Genomic DNA, 22,006 nt, shown 5'->3' with positions numbered 1-22,006 from the left:
GTGGTAGTGAGACAGGCTATAGCCATTTTCAGGACTGCATCTTCTATCAGTATTTTAAATAAGGATGATTTTATTGTTTGTAATTGACTCATCAATGCAACCAATATTTATTGAATGCTTTCCCTCCAGTTCTGCCCTCCAGCACTCTATGGTCTAGTAGAGGATACAGGATAACATCCACAAATAACCAAAATACAGGATTTGTGATAAATATAGTGAGAAATGCAAATGAAATATAATAAAAGACTCAAATGAAGAAAGAATTACCTTTGGTGGGAGTAGTCTGAAAAGGCTTCATGAAGGAAATGATATTCATTCATTCTTTATGCATTAAGCAAATACATTGTGGCATTTTCCCATATACCTGATACTATTTTAAGGAGTCAAGAAACACATCCATCATCAAGACAGATGAAACAAACTTTCAAAGAAGAAAATAATAAACATGCATACAGATTTATACATACATAAGTAAGTTTAGACAATGACAATTGTTTTTGAATACTGAAATAGGGTAGTCTGATGGAAAGCAATTTCAGGCAAGAGGAGGCAACTTCGGGTAATGTAGTCAATAAAAATCTCTCTGAATTTTTAGCATTTGAGCTGAGAATTTAAAATATTCTTGGCAGGGACTTCCCTGGTGGCGCAGTGGTTAAGAATCCGCCTGCCAATTCAGGGGACACAGGTTCAAGCCCTGGTCCGGGAAGATCCCACATGCCGTGGAGCAACTAAGCCCGTGTCCACAACTACTGAGCCTGCACTCTAGAGCCCGCGAGTCACAACCACTGAAGCCCGCAAGCCTAGAGCTGGTGCTCTGCAACAAGAGAAGCCACTGCAAATGAAAAGCACGCACACCGCAACAAAGAGTAGCCCCCACTCGCCACAGCTAGAGAAAGCCCGCAACAAAGCAACAAAGACCCAACGCAGCCAAAAATAAATAAATACATTTATTAAAAAAGAAAAGAAAATATTCTTGGCAGAAAGAATAGGAAGTGTAAAGGCCTTGAAATGAGAATGGGCTGAGCATGACAGAGCATTCGTAAGAAAGAAATTGAAAAAGAGTGCAGAGAGGTACTCAGGTGGTAGATCACATAGGGCTTCCTAGGTGAAGGAATTTACCAGAAGGGATTTACATTTTACTTAAAATCTGTAGGAAGCTGTTGAAATGTGATTTATTTCCATTGTTAAAAAGACTACCATGGCTTTTGTGTGGATGGAGGCAAGACTGACAGCACGGAGACCAGGTGGAAAGCTATTACAAAGTTAAGAGAGATGCTGCTAACAGTTGACAGTAATGGCGACTGAGAGAAATGGACAGGTCCAGGCTGTATTTTGAAGTTAGAGCAAAACATGTTGAATAAGTGTGTGTGTGTGTGTGTGTGTGTGTAAAATTGACTGACCTGACCATTTAGAATGTTGGTAGAGAAAAAGGTAGAGAAAGAAAAGTGGAAAGGAATTCATGTTTATTGGTCACCTGCTATGTCTAGGCACTTTATATCAATTACTTCATTTAATGCTCACAACAATTGCAGAGGTAGATATTATAACCCCTCCCTTTTTTTTTCTGATATAAAATTAAGGGAGAAATATGTTAGGTAAATTTTCCAAGGCCCCATGACTAGCAGAGAACAGTTTCAAATCCAGGTCCATCTGACGCAAAACCTGTGTCCTTTTTTGACCTAGTATCTCTCTGGGGCTGTGAAAAGGCATCAGTAAAGACACAAGGTAAGTAAAGGTATGCACAGGAAACATCAGTGTTTCTCAGTGTGACTGGAGAATGTTCACAGGGGAATAGTAAGAAACTGAACTGGTTACAGCCTTTAACAACTCTCTCTTCTCGCAGAATTTCACCATGATGTCCTGTAAAACTCTCGGCTTAAAGCATCTCTCCAGCTCCACCTCCCCAGCCATCCACACTTACTGACTTCCACTGCCAAAACTCCATTTGTGAGCATCTTCTGTCCATCCTATGGATGTGATTTTCTAGAAGAGCCCAGGTTTTCTGAGTGCTGCACAGGAGATAAGAAATTTGATTCTCCTCTGCTCCACTCATGGGGAGCCCCTTTGCTCCTATTCCCATCTCTCTGGAACCTCACCAGCCCCAGAGAGAATAATGGGGTTCCCAGCCTCCTGTGATTCTCAACAGGTATGGCTGCCCCGGCCTACCAGTCCTCAGCCCGTTCCTGAACCCCAGACACGGTTTACAGAGCAGCTGTGATCTCCTCAGCCAGCTGATAAGGTGACACTTGAGACTTTTCACTCTAGGTTTCCCAGCCTCATACAGGAATGTCCAAGCAGCACATGATGGTCTCACAGTGGCCAAGGATAAGTTCTAGAGCCTTCCCCTAGCACTGCACCCCGAGGCTTAGCAGCAGCCTCCACTGGAAAACCAGTGAAAAACAGCCTTCCAGGTTTTGGCCAATCCTGATGCTGTTTGGCCTACACATCTCCAAACCACCCTGGACAACCTGCTGAGTTAGCCTTCGGCCAAGCTACCTGACCCACAGGATGTGGCTTTTTCTAATCTCCACAGAGGGAACTAGATCAGGTAGAGGTCCTGGATTAAGAAGGATACTACTATGTAATAACAAAATGGATAAATCCACCAGGTAAATAATTTTATATGCACACAACATTATAACGTTACAACAAAGAGAGTAAAGACTGGCCAAAGTACAAGAAGAAAAAAACAGATGATAGTGTGTGATTTCCATATATCGCTATCACAAACGTATAGGGCAAGCAAATAAAAATAATTAGAAGTACAGATTTGAACAACAGGATCTTAGACATATTCTGTAGCACTTAATATGTGCCAGGCACTACTATAAACACTTTACATATTAATTAATTTAACCCTGAAAATAATTCTATGAAAGGGTACTATTATTATGCATATTTTACAGATGAAGAAACTGAACATAGAGAGGTTATGTCCAAGTTCACAGAGCTAATAAGTAGCAGAGCCAGGCTTGAAACCCAGGCAGTCTACCCCAGAACCTATGTTCTTAACCACTATGTTATACTCCCTCTCTAAATAATACAATTAACAAACTTATCTAAATTATATATAAAGAATCACATATCCAATAAGCAGAGAATACTGTTTTTCCAACACACTCAAAATATTTACAAAATAATAATTGACCAAACTGGCTCATTCACAAAAGCAGTCTTTACAATTTTTTAAATAGAAAAAAAGTATGTATTAAAGTTAAAAGCCTTAAATGTCTGTATTATGAATAAGATAGGTAAAAATAAACATATAAATTTCAAAGTTAAAAAGAAACAACAGAACAAAACTAAGGAAAGTGGAAGCTAAGAAACAATAAAAATAGGGCCACAAATTAATAAAGTAGAAAACAAAAAAATAGAGATGATCAAAAATCCAGAGGCCATTTTCTTGAAACAGACAAACTGATCATGAAGAAAGAGAGGGCACAAAGAAATAACACTGGAAATAAAAACTGAGTCATTGGTATGGATACACTAGAGTTAAACTTCCTTTACTGCCATCTTTATCTTGGTTGCAATTTCAATGGGAAAAATTTTAGTTTAATCATCAAACATGACGATAACTTTAGTGTATTCTGAAGAGGTTTTTTTTTTGTTTTAGATTAAAGGAGTTATTGTATATTCCTAGTTTTCTAAGAGTTGTTTGTTTCCTTATTTGATAATGAATAGATATATAATTATATTGAATGCATCTACAGAGATGATATTATTTTTCTCCTTTTACTAATATGATAAATTACTATTTATTTTCTAGTGTTCAACTAATCTTCTTAGCCTTGGGATTAAAACAACCTGGTCATTACATATGTCCCTCTTTATATATTGCTGGATGGACTTGTTAATATTAATTTTTGCATCTAGATTTATGAGGGAAGTTGACCTATAATTTATTTATTTATTTATTTTTTTGCGGTATGCAGGCCTCTCACTGTTGTGGCCTCTCCCATTGCCGAGCACAGGCTCCGGACACGCAGGCTCAGTGGCCATGGCTCACGGGCCCAGCCGCTCTGCGGCATGTGGGATCTTCCCGGACCGGGGCACGAACCCACGTCCCCTGCATCGGCAGGCGGACTCTCAACCACTGCGCCACCAGGGAAGCCCTGACCTATAATTTTTCTTTCTTGTATTAGCCTTATCAGATATTGGTACCAGGGTTATGCCAGCCTCAAGGAAAGTGTTCCCTTTTTTTTTTTCATGAAGTGGTTTCATAGAATTTGATTATTTTCCCTTGAATACCTGATAAAGCTCTCCTGAGCAATCACCTGGGCCTAGAGTTTTCCTTGTAGGCAGATATTTTACTATAAATAAAACTTTTTTAATGGGAGAAAATTGGATACAGGAAAAGAATACAGAAGGAAAAGTATGAAGGTATGAGAAGTGACCTTTCAGCAACATGGCAGACTGAGCTGACAAGGAAGACACTCGCCCTACAAAACAGAAATGCTGGATAAAACATAAAATTTCCTTTGTAATAAAAAGCCAAGCTCAAGTAATAAAAATAAAGGGAAATCTCCCAAGTACCTAAAATAAAAAAGGAACTCAAACCAGAAGTAAGCTTCAGTTGTCACCATGTCAGCAAAAGAGGGTGTCAGATCCTGATACAGGGCTTGGCTGCTAAGATTTTAATGCCCACTGAGTACAGTTTGCAGAGTACCCTATTTAAAGCCAAGTTCTATCAATGAAACAGCGATCAGGAAAAATTCCTCACACTAACGTAGAAAATTGGCAAGAAAGTTTACTATCTATTCAGGTATATAATTGGGGAATAAATCTCCTCAGGCTAAACTGAAACCCTAAGCAAGAAACATATAAGGGTTTAGTAGGAATTGTACTAACTGCATAGTGCAGGAACCCAAAGCCAAAGAAAAGCTGCCCACAAGCTAATTTTAGGACCTCAACAAAATCAAATGCAAAACCACTCTGTAGAAACACTAGTAAGTACACAATCCAGGGTACGCTAGACTCCCTTCTGAGGATGCATTCACAGTCAACAATCAGCAACCACACAAGGAAACAAACCACAATGAGGGAGAGTCAGCAGACCAAACAGTTGGAAGAATCTGCACCACTCTAAGAGGTAGAAATAATACAACAATATTAAAGAGACTGTAATATCGAAGAGCATACAAAACAAAATAGGCAGATTTGAAAAAGAACCAAATGAAACTTCTGGAAAAAAAAAAAACTATGGTTATTGAAGTTGAAAACTCAATGCATGACTCAAAGAGTAGATTAGGAGCTTCCCTGGTGGCGCAGTGGTTGAGAGTCCGCCTGCCAATGCAGGGGACACGGGTTCATGCCCCGGGCCGGGAAGATCCCACATGCCGCGGAGCGGCTGGGCCCGTGAGCCATGGCCGCTGAGCCTGCGCGTCCGGAGCCTGTGCTCCACAACGGGAGAAAAAAAAAGGAAACTATGAAAGAAAGAAAGATAAAGAGGCTTGGAGAATCAAATGAGAAGATCCAAAATGTACTTAATAAGATTTTTTTGAAGGGGATATTACAGAATAAAGAGAGAAATATTTGAAAGATAAGAACTGTCCAGAAATGAATACAAACTAAAGTCCTCAGGTTGGGGTGGCAAACCAGGTTCCAAGCAGGAAAAATAATATCAAATCCAAGCTTAGACAATAAAGAACTGCAGAAACACAAAGGCAAAAGAGATCAATCTTAAAATAACCAGAAAGAAAAGACAGCTTACCTAAAAAGGAATGACAAACCGAGAGAAGACTTCTCATCAACAAGTCAGAAAACAATAAAATATCTTCAATGGGCTAAGTTAGGTACAGAATTCTACCTACCTACTAATCAAAAATTAAGTTGCTATAGACTCTCAAAAAAAATAAAATAGACCAAAAAGATTTCCTATTATTGGAGGAGGTCACTGAGAGGACGAGACCTTGAGCTGGAGACTCCTCACCCCCTTCTCTCCTTAGAATGTATGTTTGTTCAGACCACTGTTACCACATTAGGAGCTACTTCAGGGGCAAAAGCCTTGAGAGACTAATGTGTTTTTGAGATCATTCTGTACTGTATACATGACTGAACCCCGTTAAGGCCTCCACATAAACTCCAGTTGGTGGATGTAGAAATCAACTCATCTTGTAGCTACCCAAGACAAGTCTCGTATGTAAGTTCCTTTTCTTATTAAAACTGCCACTTATGAATCTAGAGTGGTCTTCCTCTTTCTTTGGTCTCTCCTTGCCCTCTGTATATACCGGGGGGTTCAAATTTCTCCTGGGAACTCCTGAGGTTGTGAACCAACACCTACTTATATACAATTCCTGAAGAAAACTACTGAAGAGTGTAAATAATTTAACAAAGAATGGAAAAAAATATCTTGATATCTGTTATAAGGTAGAAGGGGGAAAAAAACAAGTGAAGTTATCAAAGGAACAAATTAAGTCCATATAAGGTACAGTTGATAGGTTGCATACTGAATGACACTTTTCCAATACTCCAGAAAAATTCCTTGGAAGAGGTGAAATTTTGAAAAAATCTTTTAATTACAGAAGAGAAAATGTGTGGCACACAGAGAAACACTCCAACATCAGGTGTGGCTTAGGAGAAAACTTCAAGGCACAAGCGGGATCACCTGACCCAAGGGCTAGTGAACAAGTTCACCTAAGAAAAACACGGAAGACCCTCTGGGGGATATGAAACAATAGAAATGAGGTTTTCTGTGTGCTCCAGCAAAGGACTCCGAAGTGGAAATAATGAACTAAACAAAAAGCATAACAGGTTTCACTTTGAATCTAAAAAATTAATATTCCAAGTAGTACAGTATCTCTTTAGAATTTTGTTCTCTACTGCTTAATGAAACTATGTATTTTCTGGACCTTCTACTTGGTAAAAAAGAAAAAGAAAGAAAAGAAAGAGAAATATTAAATATTCATCTCATGTATTTATCTCTTCCCCATCAACCATCAGTCTCATTTAACCAGCCTCTCCCAGTCTGATCTAGGCCAGAACAGCTACTGAGTTGCCCTGAAGCATTTTCGATGACAAACAGTGAATTCCAGCCTGGGAACTTCCAGGAATTCCTCCCACCTAAGAATAAAACAATGCTTAAAGGGAACCTCTCAGAGATTTAGTGCTAATGGAAAAATTGCTCCAATTTGTGTGTTTGAAGTTTCCTAGAAAAGAAATCCATAGGTATACAAACCCGAAATATTTTGGAACACACACATAATTCCCAGAATCCCTAGCTTCTGTATAATTTCCCCCATTTCAAAATAAATGTCTCAACATCTCCAAAAGAAAAAAAATCAAATAAAGCTTTATTAAATGTTTTAAGAGCGAAAAAAAAAAAAAGTTTTAAGAGTAAATGCTCTAAAGTATTAAGTGATTTAAGACTAAAATTCACCACTTTTTTTAAGTCAAATTATTTCAAGGACTTAAATAGCATCCTAAACATATTAGTACCTCTCTCTGTAACTCCCACTGGGAACCCTGTTCCTATCCAAAGAGAGCTCAGAGCTTAGAGCCCATGATACTCCCTGATGCAAACATTTTTATTAGAAACTTACAGAATGAACTGAGTCTATAGCAAAAGAGTTAAGAGTTTTGTTTTATTCAGTGTTAATCACTGGATGGTCTTAATATGGGTTGAATTGTGTCCTCCTTAAAATTCATACATTAAAGTCCTATCTCCCAGCACCCTGGAATGTGGCCTTTTTTTTTTTTTTTAGGATGTTTCAGATATAGTTAGTTAAGATGAGGTTAAGATACTGGAGTTGGGTGAGCTAATAATTCAATATGACTGGTGTCCTTATCAAAAAGGGAAAACTGACACAGCACACAGGGAGACCACCCTGTGAACATGAAGACAGAGATCTGTGCATCTACAAGCCAAGGAACACCAATGATCACGAGCAAAGCACCAGAAGCTAGGAGAGAGGCATGAAACAGATTCTCCCCTACAGCCCTCAGAAGGAAACAACCCTGCCAACTTCTTGATTTCAGCTTTCTAGCCTCCAGAAGTGAGACAATAAATTTCTGTTGTTTAAGCTACCCAGTTTGTGGGACTTTGTTATGGCAGCCCTCACAAACTAACACGGTGTTCCCTTTGCCATGCCTTCCTGGGCACATCTTCTCAATTTCACACATTTCTCAAAACAGAAGAAGGTGGCAAAAAATAACCTGTAGAAAGCTATTCTTTTTCAGGAAATTTTGTACATAATGTGAGAGTTCATATAAGCCTCAGTTGCCTCCTATATAAAATAAATTTAACATCGACCAGTTAGGTTTTTTGTGAGCCACACAATGTATCTAGTTCCGTGTCGGTCCATAGTAATGACTCAAAAAAATAAAATGGTAGCTGTTATTATTAGAAATAAAAATGATGCTACGAAGCCTGTGTCACTAAGATGTGTGAGCTGAAGTGTTCCCTCAGGAGTCCCTTCCAGCCATGCTGTCTGCAACAGATGACTTCATCAGGCTCCAACTCTCCCAGGGCCTGAACTGGTATCTTAAATGTATAGCCAAGTCTCAGACTTCGCAAACAGCATATCCTGCCCCGCTTTACATCACCATCATCTGCGATCACTGCCGCAAATGCAAATCATTCCTCTTCCCTTTTCCTATCATCCTGTTTCCTCTCTCCTGACCCATTCATTCACGTCCTATTTCCTCACAAATCCTGTGGCCTTCCAGACTATCTTCTCACAGGAACTCCGCATCTAATCCCCACTTTAGCTGAAACAAGGTTCTCCATAGATGACCACCTCTCCTACAGCCCTCCCCAGTGGAGTCTGCTCCTTCTTCAACATGCCATTTTGAGATGTGTGCCACCTGACACCCTCTAACCTTCTTCATCATTGTCATCTCCCATCTGAAGACATCTCAATGAATCCTTATTAAATAAAAATTTGATGCCTGACTCACTGGCTTCCTCAGCATTTTAAGCTCTGTTATTATCCAGGTTACTTTAACACACATGTTCAACGCCGCAGACTCAAGTTCCTTGATTTCAATCCCACAATCTTCATTTCTACTCAAGCTGAATTCTATGATCAATCACTCTGGCCATTCTTACCAATTAATCCCAAATTCTTTGTTATATTGTCCTTCACATGCAAAATCTCAACTCTTGTCAGTCCAGCACAACCAGATTTGACTCTATGATCTGTCACTTCAGACTCTCTCTTATCAATATTCTTCTCAACCATATCTTATTTCTTTAGCCACAACTGCTCAACGAAATCCCAGTCCTAGGTCAAACAAGTGATTAAACTCAGCGATTATACCCAGGCTGCCAAGAGCTACTGGAGAAAATCACAAAGGTAGGCAGTATTCAAGCATCACAAATTCATCTTCTGAACCACAACTCATCCTGGAAAACTGTCTCTGTGTCCACAGGTAACTTCTACCTCCAAAACTCCACCATTTTTCTACAATCCCTTACTTACCGTTCTGCCACTTCCCTCCTCTCAACAAATGATCCTCCTTTCTGTTTGAGAAAAAAAGAGTCCATCAGACAGGAAGTCACCCAACATCCTGCATCCTCACCTACCACCTTGTCCATGACTATACCTATCAATGGTCTGCTTCTCTCCTATTATACTCAACCAAAGGTCTTCTCGTGCCAACAGCCAATCCTTCTACTTTGCATTCTGTCTCCTCTTACTTCCTCAAAGTCCTGGTTTTACAAAGTATCTGTTCTCCCTTTGGCATATTTTATCTCTTCTATTCTACTGACTTTTCTAGCAGTATTTAAATATTTATCCTCTCTCCCACCTTAAAAAATGTCCTTTCTCAACTCTAAATCTCAATAACTAATGATTATTGAGAATTTACTGTGTGAAAGGGATTGTGCTAAGTTTTGGACATCCAGTATTTCACTCCTCACATCAACCTTATAGAGTAGTAATACTATCCCCAATTACTGAAAGTGAAGCACAAAGAAGTTACAGTCACACAACAAGTAATTGGTGGAGCCAGTCTTCCAACCCAGGCATCAGACTCCAGAGTCTATGCTTTAAACCACAATGTTATGTTTCATGACAGAACCACACTGCATTCATTAGCTCCATTTTCTTACCTGTCATTTCAGCCTCCTGATTCCACAACTCCAATGAAACTGTCTATTTTATTTTAATCTTTTGGTTAAAAGCCTTTATTTTCAGTAACTTTATAAATGGATAGAGTTGACAACTTCTCCTGCTTTAAACTAACAACTTTTTAGATTTCCAAACCCTGCTCCTTCCTGTTTCTCTTCCTATTTACCTGGACTCTCCTTTGCAGAATCTTTTATGAATGTCCCTTCTATTAAATGCTTGCGTTCACCATAGTTCTTGCCTGTCTTCCTTCTTTTCTCAGCCTACATACTCTCTTTAAATGATCTCATTCATTCCGATGGCTTCAGCTATCACCTATATAAGTTTCAAGTGGAGAGGACAGTTACCTGGCACTATTCACACTAACAGTGACAGCTGGAAATGCTGAGGGGTAGAACCTGGAGACTGAGAGGCCAGCCAAACAGATTCACACAGGGAGACACTTACTTCCATAAATTTACCATCAACCAAGATCTGGCTCTCAGACTTGCAAACTCAGAAACTTTAACTTGACACTGTCAGAATACTTTAAACAACAGAGGCAGATGTATAAAACTGGTATGCCAAAATATGACTTACCAACAAGGAATATAACTGTCTGTGAATCTGAGGTATATGCCAGTCTGACCAGAGCATTCTCTCACCATAAGTAAAGTTCATGAGGTTAAATTATTTGGAGGCTGTTTGGTGAGCATGGAACCAAAACAAGGAGAGTTAATAGTATGATCCAAATATGTAATGACATCATTACATATTTATAAAGATAAACAGTCTATCACCACAGTTGGAACATTGCTCATGATGGACTAGTTATTTAAGTGTAGAATGAACTAACACTCCAAACCGCAGATAGAACTTGGCAAAAATATATATATCTGATTTAAAAATGGGCAGAGGATCTGAAGAGACATCTTTTCAAAGACATGCAGATGGTCAACAGGTAAATGAAAAGTACTCAACATCACTAATCACCAGGGAAATGCAAATCAAACCCACAATGAAATATCACTTCACACCTGTCAGAATGTCTACTATCAAAAAGGCAAGAAATAAGAAGCGTTGGTGAGGATGTGGAGAAAGGGAACCTTTGTGCGCTGTTGGTGGGAATATAAATGGGTGCAGTCACTATGGAGAACAGTATGGAGGTTCCTCAAAAAATTAAAACTAGAGCTACCATATATATGATCCAGCAATCCCACTTCTGGGTATTTATCAAAACAAAAACACCAACACAGAAAGATATATGAACCCCCATGTTCACTGCAGCATTATTTACAATAGCCAAGATATGGAAGCAACCTAAGTGTCTGTTAATGGATGAATGGAAAAAGAAACTGTGGCATGCATACACACATACATACACACACACACACACACACACAGGAATATTATTCAGTCATAAAAAAATGGAAATCTTGCCATTTGCTACAACATGGATGGACCTTGAGAGTTTTATGCTAAGTGAAATAAATCACATAGAGAAAGACAAATACAGTATGTTCTCACTTATATGTGGAGTCTAAAAAATTTTTTTTAAAAAACTAATGGATACAGGGCTTCCCTGGTGGCACAGTGGTTAAGAATCTGTCTGCCAATGCAGGAGACATGGCTTTGAGCCCTGGTCCGGGAAGATCCCACATGCCGCAGAGCAACTAAGGCCATGTGCCACAACTACTGAGCCTGCTCTCTATAGCCCGCAAGCCACAACTACTGAGCCTATGCTATTGAGCCCGCATGTCACAGCCACTGAGCCCGCCTGCCTACAGCATGTGCTCCGCAACAAGAGAAGCCACTGCAGTGAGAAGCCCACGCACAGCAACGAAGAGCAGCCCTCGCACACCACAACAAGAGAAAGCCCACGGGCAGCAATGAAGCCCCAACACAGCCAAAAATAAATAAAATAAATTAAAACAAACAAACAAAAAAACTAATAGATACAGAGAAAAGACTGATGGTTGTCGGGGCAAGGGGTGGGGCGGGCAAAATGAGAGAAGAGGGTCAAAAGGTACAAACTTCCAATTATAAAATAAGTCATGGGATTGTAATGTAGAGCATAGTGACTACAGTCAATACTGTATTGTATATTTGAACGAGGCTAAGAGATTAAATCTTAAAAGTTCTCATCACAGAAAAAACAGTTTCTAACATGTATGATCACAGATCTTGACTTATCGTGGTGACCATATCACAACACAGACAAATATTAAATCATTATGTTGTACACCTGAAACTAATATTATATGTCAATTATGCCACAATTTTTTTTAAAAGGAACTTGGTTGTACAATGTCTAAGTCTGTTTCTGTGACTCTTTTTTCATTGCTAACCTCTCATACTTTTGGTTGAGACTTTATTTTGGACAAGTTAATGTATAAGGAACTTATAACAAAGACTACCACCCTGAGAGTAACAGTGTATCTTAAAGCTAACTTTACATATCTTTTCTCTTTCATTGTACGCCAATTTCATATTTTAATCTACAGAAGGGATTCATATTTCCCTTTTTTCCATGTTCTAAGGGCCAAGTCAGTCTTTTGGACTTTATTAATAGCTCAGAAATCCATACCCTTCTTCCTATGCCCAAGTCCCCTCAATTTTCCTCCCTGAATTGCTATGATGGCCTCAGATTTCATCTCTCAGCTCTCAGGACTGCCTTACTCCAATCCATCCAAGACATAAAGATCTAAAATGAAAACCCAATCATGTCACTTTTCACTTACAATCCTTTCAGCCTCCCAAAAGCTTTCAGGATGAAATCCAAACTCCTTAATATTTTTGATTAAACTGCTTTTACTCGTGCACTTTCCCCAGGTAACACTTCTTCCAGAAAACCTTTGCTGACCATCACCCTCCTGAATTCGGGCAGGGACATGCTCTCAGCTCACACAATTCCCCATGCTGTTTTCCCCGCTATAAAATGTTTCACAGCATATAATACTGTTATTTCTCTTGCCTTTCTCCCCAAAGACTGTTAACTTCTTGTAAGCTATACCTCATTATCTTTGAATCAAAAGCACCTTGACAAACAGGGAGTTTATTACCTATAAATAGAGATAAGCAGTCATAAACATCCTTGAGAATGGTTATTGTTTGCCTGATAAGAGACAAGCTATAAGCAAAACCAAATTCTGGTTTACTATCAATCAATTAAAAGGCTGTCCTCAACCTAATAAGGAAAAAAAAAAAAACCTTCATCCTGTGGGAGTCATAGACGATTTTTCAAAATAGAAGCATCCCTCACAAACTTAACATATTTGATATATCAAAATTCGATTCCAAATGCTGGTAGCTGGCGTGATGGCTTCAAGTTTACTCCACAGAGCTGAAGCGCTGGCCATGCAGGCCCTGACGGCCCGCGGTCCCAGCGGAGTCTCCATGGTGCACTCTATGGCATCTGGAGGTGGTGTTCCTACTGATGATGAGCAGGCATCTGGGCTGGAGAGGGAGGTCATGCCGGCTTCACACAAGGGACTGGACCCGTACAATATGCTCGCCCCAAAGGCAACCTCAGGTACCAAGGAAGACCCTAATTTAGTCCCCTCCATCACCAATAAGCAGATAGTGGGCTGCATCCGTGAAGAAGACAACAGCGCTGTCATCTGGTTCTGGCTGCACAAAGGCGAGGCCCGGTGGAACCCATTACAAGCTGGTGCCCCACCAGCTGGCCCACTGAGCCCCTGCACTAACTCACTCAAAATGTGATGTAAAGTTTCTTCTTTCCCATAAAAACTAGCCATGACATTGGCTCCTCCTCCCATTAAAAAAAAAATATTTGATTCCTACACTTGTAAGTTTTCATTGTGCAGAGCAAAACGTCTCCATATCCTCAGGAAACAACCAGTGACATGGGATCTACACTCTCAGGTTAAAATAGTCTATCATCCTAGGAAACAAAGTTATCATTATCATTGTCTAACCAAAATCTCTCACTCTTAAATTTTAGTTCATTTCTTTTAGTTAGATTTCTCTTTGACTTAAAAGACCAGTCCATTTCCTCATGAAAACCCTTTTCCTGTAGGATGTGCCAGAGGCAAAGGGAGACTAATAGCTTCTTGGCTCCTTTTTCTATATATACTGAAACTGAAAACATTCAACTTGAAGTTTAGTTCATATAAATTGGTATAGGTTTTCAAGGTCTGAATGTGCAATATTTGCCTAGTAAAAATCTTTCTATTCTATTGCTCAGAAAAATATTCTAAGAGAATCTTTTCATAAAAGAAGTCCTAGAGGTTTTTTTTTAACACTTTGTAGGTCCTGGAGAAACATACAAAGTCACTGAGGGCTCAGAAGTTTTATTACAATGAAACTTAAGCGCAGAGACATGTAATGCTGCTATTTCTCCCAGTGAATCAAGTCCTTGTCACTTTGAGTCTCTTTGCAGTCCCTTATCTTTCACTGTATTATGATCATTAAAACCATGGACTTCAGTAATAATCTACCAATGCACTGATTTTATAGATAAAGAAACAAGTCTGGCAAGGTTAAACGATTTGCTTAAATGACAAGAATAAGGAAGAGAACACAAATTTGTTCCAAATTGGACATTCTTTCTACTACATCGCATGGGCATTTTGTAAAATACTGGTTGAATCATTTATCAAAACTAGTTTCTATTTTGTTCTATTTTATATTTGTTCTATTAGCTTCATGAACAGAACAACCTTTCCAGTAGCTGGAAACAGCAATAAATTCCAAAGATTTCCAATTCCTCTACTCCCATTCTATTTTAAATTCTCTCCAAACAGGCTTTCACTCCCATCGTTTCTTGTTGAGACATCAATGATTTCCACGTTGCTAAATAGATTAGCCAATTCTCGGTCCTCTTCTTAACTAACCATTTAGTGCTTCTTCCTTGGAAAGCTTTCCTCTCTTGATTTCTAGTTATACTCTTCAATCTTCAGTTTCTCAGGCTACTTTGTTCTTTTATCATCATCTCTGACTGCTAAACATTGGAGTATTCCAAGGCTGAGCCCTTAGACCTTTATTAATTCTTCATTTAATCGGTCCTTTAGTGGTCCTACCTAGCCTCAGAGCCCTGATTACCATCCTATATGTGCCTCTGGATCCCAAATTTATGTATCTGACCCAGACCTGTCCCCTTGAATTCTAATCTTGTATATCTAACTGCCTTTGTAATATCTCCACTTGGGTAACAAAGGCATCTCAAACTTAAACATACCCCAAAATAACAGCCTCAGTCTCCCACTCTTTCTCAAACCTACTTCATGCTTGTTCTCCATCTCAGTAAATCGCTACGCTATGCTTCTACTCACTCAAGACAAATCCTCAGGATCTCTCTTATCTTCTGTTATTTTTCTCTCACATCTAGTTCATCATTAAATCCTTTTGGTTGAATCTCCAAAATATACATAGAATCCAACTATTTCTCAAAACTTCCAACTACCAACTTTACCCAAGATATACCATCCTCTTCTGCACCTGGCTCTGATGACCAGGGAGACTGTGCCACTGCATCCCACAAGACACCTTCTATATAAGGCCACTCTTTCAAGACCAGGAGACACAGCTGATATACTTCATATATAGAAACAAACACAAAGAGTTAGGCAAAAGGAGAAGACAAAGGGATACCTTCCAAATAAAAGAATGAGATAAAAATCTCAGAAAAGAACTAAACAAAACAGAGATAGCAACTTACCAGATAAATAGTTTAAAGTAAGTAATAGTCATAAATAATTTTAATGAACTTGGAAGAAGAATGGATGAACTCAGTGAGCTTCAACAAAGCTTCAACAAAGGTTGAAGGTTAAAGAGAGAATCTTAAGGTTAAAGGTTAACCTTAAGGTGAAAGGTTAGAGAGAGAATCAAAGGTTAAAGAGAGAATCTTAAAAGAAGCAAGAGAAAAACACTTAGTTACATACAAGGGAACCCCCATAAGACCATCAGCTAATTTTCAGCAGAAACTGTATAGGCCAGAAGAAACTGGCACAATATATTAAAAGTGCTGAAAGAAAAAGCTTACAACCAAGAATACTCTACCTGGTAAGGTTATTACTCATAATTGAAGGAAATATAAAGAGTTTCCCATAAAAGAAAAAGCTAAAGGAGTTCATCACCACTAAACTGGCCTTACAAAAAAAAAGTATTAAAGGGACCTCTTTAAATGGAAAAGAAAAGCCCATAACCAAACCAAACCAAACCAAACAAATTATGAAACAGAAAATCTCACTGGTAAAGGCAAACATACCAAAGGTAGTGGTTCAACCACCTATAAAACTAGCATGAAGGTTAAAAGACAAAAATAGTAAAATCATTGATATCTAAAATAATCAGTTAAGCAATACACAAAATAAAAAGATGTAAATATGACATCAAGAGCATAAAACATTGAGGGTGGGGAAGTAAAAATGTAGTGCTTTTAGAATGTACTTGAACTTAAATGACCATCAACTTAAAATAGCCTCCTATATACGTAGGTTATATATGAACCTCATGGTAACGACAAACACAAAACCTATACCAAATACACAAAAAATAAAGAGAAAGAAATACAAACAGAGCACTAAAAACAAGTCATCAAATCACAAGGGAAGAGAACAAAAGAAAGGAACAGAGGACAACTACAAAAACAACCAGAAAACAATTAACAAAACTGCAACAATATTATACAAAATAAAAAGATGTAAATATGACATCAAGAGCATAAAACATTGAGGGTGGGGAAGTAAAAATGTAGTGCTTTTAGAATGTACTTGAACTTAAATGACCATCAACTTAAAATAGCCTCCTATATACGTAGGTTATATATGAACCTCATGGTAACGACAAACACAAAACCTATACCAAATACACAAAAAATAAAGAGAAAGAAATACAAACAGAGCACTAAAAACAAGTCATCAAATCACAAGGGAAGAGAACAAAGAAAGGAACAGAGGGCAACTACAAAAACAACCAGGAAACAATTAACAAAACTGCAACAATATTATTCTATGAATTATAATTATTCCTATGAATAATTATTCTAAATGTAAATGGACTAAATGCTCCAATCAAAAGACATAGGGCAGCTGAATGGATTTTAATAAAAAAAGACCTATATATACACTGCCTGCAAGAGACTCACTCACTTCAGGTCTAAAACACACATACTAAAAGTAAAGGAATGAAAAAAGACATTCCATGCAAAAAGAAACAAAAAGAATTGTTGGAGTAGCAATATGCATATCAGACAAAATAGGCTTTAAAACAAAGACTAACAGGAAACAAAGAAGAGTATTACATAATGACAAAGGGATCAATCCAATAAGAGGATTATAATACTCGTAGTATGCACCCAACACAGGCATACCTAAATACATAAATATTAACAGATATAAAGGGACAAATTGACAGTAATACAATAATATTAGGGGACTGAAACATACCACTTGCATCAATAAATAGATCATCCAGACAGAAAATCAATAAGAAAAAGTTGGCCTTAAATGACACATTAGACCAGATGGATATAATAGACTATTATAGAACATTCTATCCCAAAACAGCAAAATACACATTCTTTTTAAGTACACACAGAACATTCTCCAGAGGTTAGGGGTGGGACTGAAAGTTCCAATGCTCTAATCACAGGGATGAGTCTCCTGGCAATGAGCCCCCATTCTTCAGTGGGGTTCAAAAGTTACCTCATTAACATAACAGAAGATACCTTTATGGTTCTCATCACTTAGGAAATTTCAAGGGTTTTAAGAGCTCCTTGCCAGAAAAGGTGACAAAGCCCAAATATTTATTTCATATTACAAATCACAATATCACATATGTTCACAGAGAAAAATGCACACAAATGTTTATATTAATAGAAGCATTATTCATACTAGCCAGAAAGTGGAAACAACCCAAATATACATCATAGATTAAAAGATAAACAAAATGTGGTATATCTATAAAATGGAATATTATTTGGCCATAAAAATTACTAAAGTACTGATTTATGCTACAACATGGATGAACCTTAAAAACATTATGCTAAAGTTAAAGAAGCCAGTCAAAAAAGACCACATATTATACGATTCATATGATTCCATTCATATGAAAGTCCAGAAGAGGAAAATCCACAGAGACAAGAAGTAAATTAGTAGTTGCTTAAGGCTGGGAGGAGGATGATATGTGACAGCGGAGGGGAGGGGTAGAGGACTGATAACTAAAAGGCACAGGGCTTCTCTGTGCAGTGAGGAAAATGTTCCAAACTTGACTGAGGTGATGGTTGCATGTATATATCTCTGAATATACTATAAACCACAGAATTGTACATTTTAAATGAATGATTGTATGGTAAGGGAATTATATCTCAATAACGCTGTTAAAAATTAATGCATTAAATGTGATTCTAGAAGTGAAAAACCCATCTTAAGCGGAGGTAGCATCAAAAAGTTGACTTGGCTTGCCATGACCCTGGTCCTCTCTGGTACTTCCTCCTACCATGGGTTATGTTGTTGCCCCTCTAACAATAGCTTCCTACATACACATTTTCTGAATGATTTTATCACCTCCTTGTCAACTTGTTAGACTTATTGCTCTTGTATGTCTGTATTTTCCATGTATTTTCATTTTTACCCCCACCTGAAAACACACACCTTGCTCCAAACCATAACGCAGAGGTCCAAACAATCATCTGTAAAGGCTTGAAGGTCTTTGTCAAATGCCTGAGACTACAGCCCAGATCTTACCCATTATTGCATCTAGCTAAATGCAAAAGCAGATGTCAAAGGATTTTGAAAAGCTGTAAGTAGTCGAGGTGATTCATATAATTATATTAAATTACACACATCTTTTCTTTGCCTGTCAGTTGTGTCAGGGACTGTGAAAAACCACCACATGTAAAACAGTCGTAAAACGTTACAGTTGGACATGACCTTAGCGATGTTCAGATTCAATCCTGCCATTTTATAGTTGAGATAACAGATACAAAAAGGTAGATAGACTTCTCTAATGTCACTCAGTAAGCCAGCAAAACTCCATTCAAGACCCTTTCTGTCCACTGGTGAGCACAAGCTGATAACCAACCAGAAGTACAAGGGAATCAGAAACTCGTGATGACTGTACACACACACAAACAGAAAATGTCACACAAAGATAATATTACAATCCACTACAGTGAGTCAGTAGACTTAATTAAAGGTTATTAGTATGTTTTATTTCCCTCTTTATCTTCAAAAACACTTTGGTCTTAGCCTCTCTACTTTGAATCACAATGGAACTGGAATTAATCATTTTTGCTGAATTATACATACAATTAATTTTATGGAACCAATTTAAGTTAATCATTTTCTCATATTATTTAACTCAAAATAGCTATAATTTCTTAGCCATTTGTTATTAGCATACCACCTTTCCCTACTTTGAATCATGATTGCCAAAGTATAGGAAAGTCAACTACAACAAACTTCCCCATTTGGTAACAACTGGAAGGCGGCACACTACAATACAACTTATTACAATAACTTTTCAGATCGTATCAAAATATCATGGTGATCTAGTTTCCATTTATGACTAGAGGCAATTTTTGTGTTCTGCTTACAGCAACATAATTTCATAACAGTTTTTTGGAGGAAAGCAAATTGTGGTGTTAGAGAAAAGATTTTTTACTTTTTTTTAGCCTATTTCAGATTCATCCCTATAGAAGAAACATATTTAGCCTATTCCAAAATAGCAAAAGTCTTGGACCACATCACAATTGGCATCTTGACATTTAATAAAAACATTATAACACATGAGGTATCTCACGGAGACAGCTAACACAGTAAATGATCGTTCAATTCTTCATTCAAATATAAAGAACATATCACGTTTGATCAACGTAGAAATTACTAAGGTATATGTATATCCCAGAAGAGTAGGATAGGTTATGGTTTTCATCACTTAAAGAACAACAACAAAAATCCCAGAGTTCTATTTCCCTCTAAACTCCTCCTCCTGACAATTTTTTTAATAGCTGAAACCTGCCACATTTAATACCCAGCAATGATTTGAACTCATATATGCTTGTCAAATGCACGAGGAAAGAATCTGAGATTCTCAGTATCAAACTCTCACTGTGAAGAGGTTGTGTCAAGGTCTTCCAGTGAAGAGACAGATTTCAATAGAAATGTGGGAGAACAGTGGGGGAGGACTTTTAAGAAACCACTGCTTTATTTCTTCAACTGGGCAGCCACTTGTGCTAATGAAACTCAGGTGGATGCTATAGACAGCCAACCCCAGGGCTCCCCCGTCAGTGCTACCCTCAGCAATGACAATGAAGGCTCCTATGAGCCTCACAGAAAGGTGCCACTTTAAAGAGAAACAAAAAAGTAAAGAGGATCAAATTCCAGTGGAGCAGCTGAAACCCATGGATTTAGGGCAAAAAATAAAGTGACTGTGCTTCAACTACCTTTAAAGAGCACCGCCATACCAAATTTCAAGCACTTCTACTGGATGAGACATGGACATAACATTTATTACCATCTGTGAACCTAACTAAGGATGATCTGGTGCAAAGAATTTGAATAGATTCAATTAAGAAATGAATGGCTTCTTCTTATTTTCATCTCTTCAGTTCATTAGTAATCATTGCTTAACAAGCTTCCTTGTGTCTCACACTACAGGTTTTCCTCCCCCCTACTTGAGAGTTATCTTGAATACGCTCTCAAGCTGATGTTAGCTCTTAAAGTATTGCTGCTGAATACCCATGTCCCAATCTGCCTTAATTAAACACTTTAGTTCTAAAATTTTTAAGTTAATTAACTGCTTTTGATGTCGTTGCTCTGGTTCTGATTTTCATAATTCCACATTTCCAGGTTTGGGTACCACCGTACAATCACCCTAAACAAGCCACCTCCATGGCTGAGACTTTAGGTATCAGAAAGCAAACCCAGATACAGGCGAGCAGTTCTTTGTTACAACTGTATTCAGCTACACATTTTTTAAAAATTGTTCTGAAACTCACACAAAATTTCACAGCATAAGAAACAATGTAATCATAAGGAATAACAAAGAATAAATATTTCCCTTACCTGGATCATGGAAAGGCACCAAAGCAAAGTTGAAAAGAGGTCTCTTAGGTCTTTTCAAAGACGTCTCCAAAATTTTGGAAGCCCCCTCGATAACCTGAACTAAATCATCATACATGGAACCCGTCACATCAAACACAAAAGCCAACGTGGAGGCCCCCTCGGGAATTTCCTCAGCCCTGATCTCTGACTGGGGTCTTGCTTCCTGAGCCTGGGAAGTATAAAGAAGAGTGAACAGGAATACTGTGCGGACAATGTCCCAGGAAATCATTTTGTCTTTCTTTCCTTTTTTTTTTTTTTTTTCCTGAGCGCCTAAGCACTGTGCTGAGTCCTCCTCAACAACAGGCAGCGGGTTTCTTCTCGGGGCAATTCATTCGACTCCCGAAACCTCTTTGAACTCGCAAAAAACTGGGCGCTGAGAATCAGATGGGGACAAGCACCAAACCCGAAACCCTGCAGGGGCCGGGCGGGCAGAGATGCGGCAGCTTTTGTCCAGACGCAGCCTCCTCCGGGACAGCCGAGTGCCCGCGGCCCGGGCGGCGTGTAGCTGAGTGCGGGCGGCGCGCCCGGCCCATGCCCCGGGGGCCGTTCCGAGCCAGCGGCGCCGCACAGAGTCCGCTGCCCTTGCCGTCGCCGCCGTTGCCGCCGCCGCGCCGCTCTCCGCCGGGCCAGCCGTCGCGGCTCCCAATTTTCCACTGCGCGCCTCCAGCCCGGGAGCTGGGAGGGGAAGGGAAGCCGGGCTCGGCCTCGCCTCCTGATTGGCCGGTGGACGCCCCCCCCCTCCTTTGCTCTTGGGCGCCCCCACCTCCCGGAGGACGACTTCTCTCCACTGATTCTCGGGTCAATTCAGTACCTGGGAAGCGCTCCCAGTATCCCCTCCGCACCCGCCCTCGTTGTTTCTCACTTCCCAAACCCCAAGGTAAACAATGG

At 39.0% G+C, this 22,006-nt stretch overlaps 1 protein-coding gene and 1 pseudogene across 1 annotated transcript in view; one reads left to right on the top strand and one right to left on the bottom strand.

Annotated features, from left to right (window-relative positions):
* The window catches only part of HMCN1 (hemicentin 1), a 503,492-nt gene extending 482,145 nt beyond the window's left edge, over positions 1 to 21,347 (bottom strand). The window contains exon 1 of the mRNA XM_024751100.1: positions 21,080 to 21,347. Coding sequence (XP_024606868.1) covers positions 21,080 to 21,347 — 268 coding nt within the window. The remainder of the gene's footprint in view (positions 1 to 21,079) is intronic.
* LOC112403556 (cytochrome c oxidase subunit 5B, mitochondrial pseudogene) lies at positions 13,368 to 13,743 on the top strand (annotated as a pseudogene).
* Positions 21,348 to 22,006: the final 659 nt, after the last annotated feature.

This window comes from Neophocaena asiaeorientalis, unplaced genomic scaffold, assembly GCF_003031525.2.
Source record: "Neophocaena asiaeorientalis asiaeorientalis breed wild unplaced genomic scaffold, Neophocaena_asiaeorientalis_V1.1 scaffold67, whole genome shotgun sequence".
NCBI classification, from domain to species: domain Eukaryota; kingdom Metazoa; phylum Chordata; class Mammalia; order Artiodactyla; family Phocoenidae; genus Neophocaena; species Neophocaena asiaeorientalis.
This window is presented reverse-complemented; position numbering and strand designations above follow the sequence as displayed.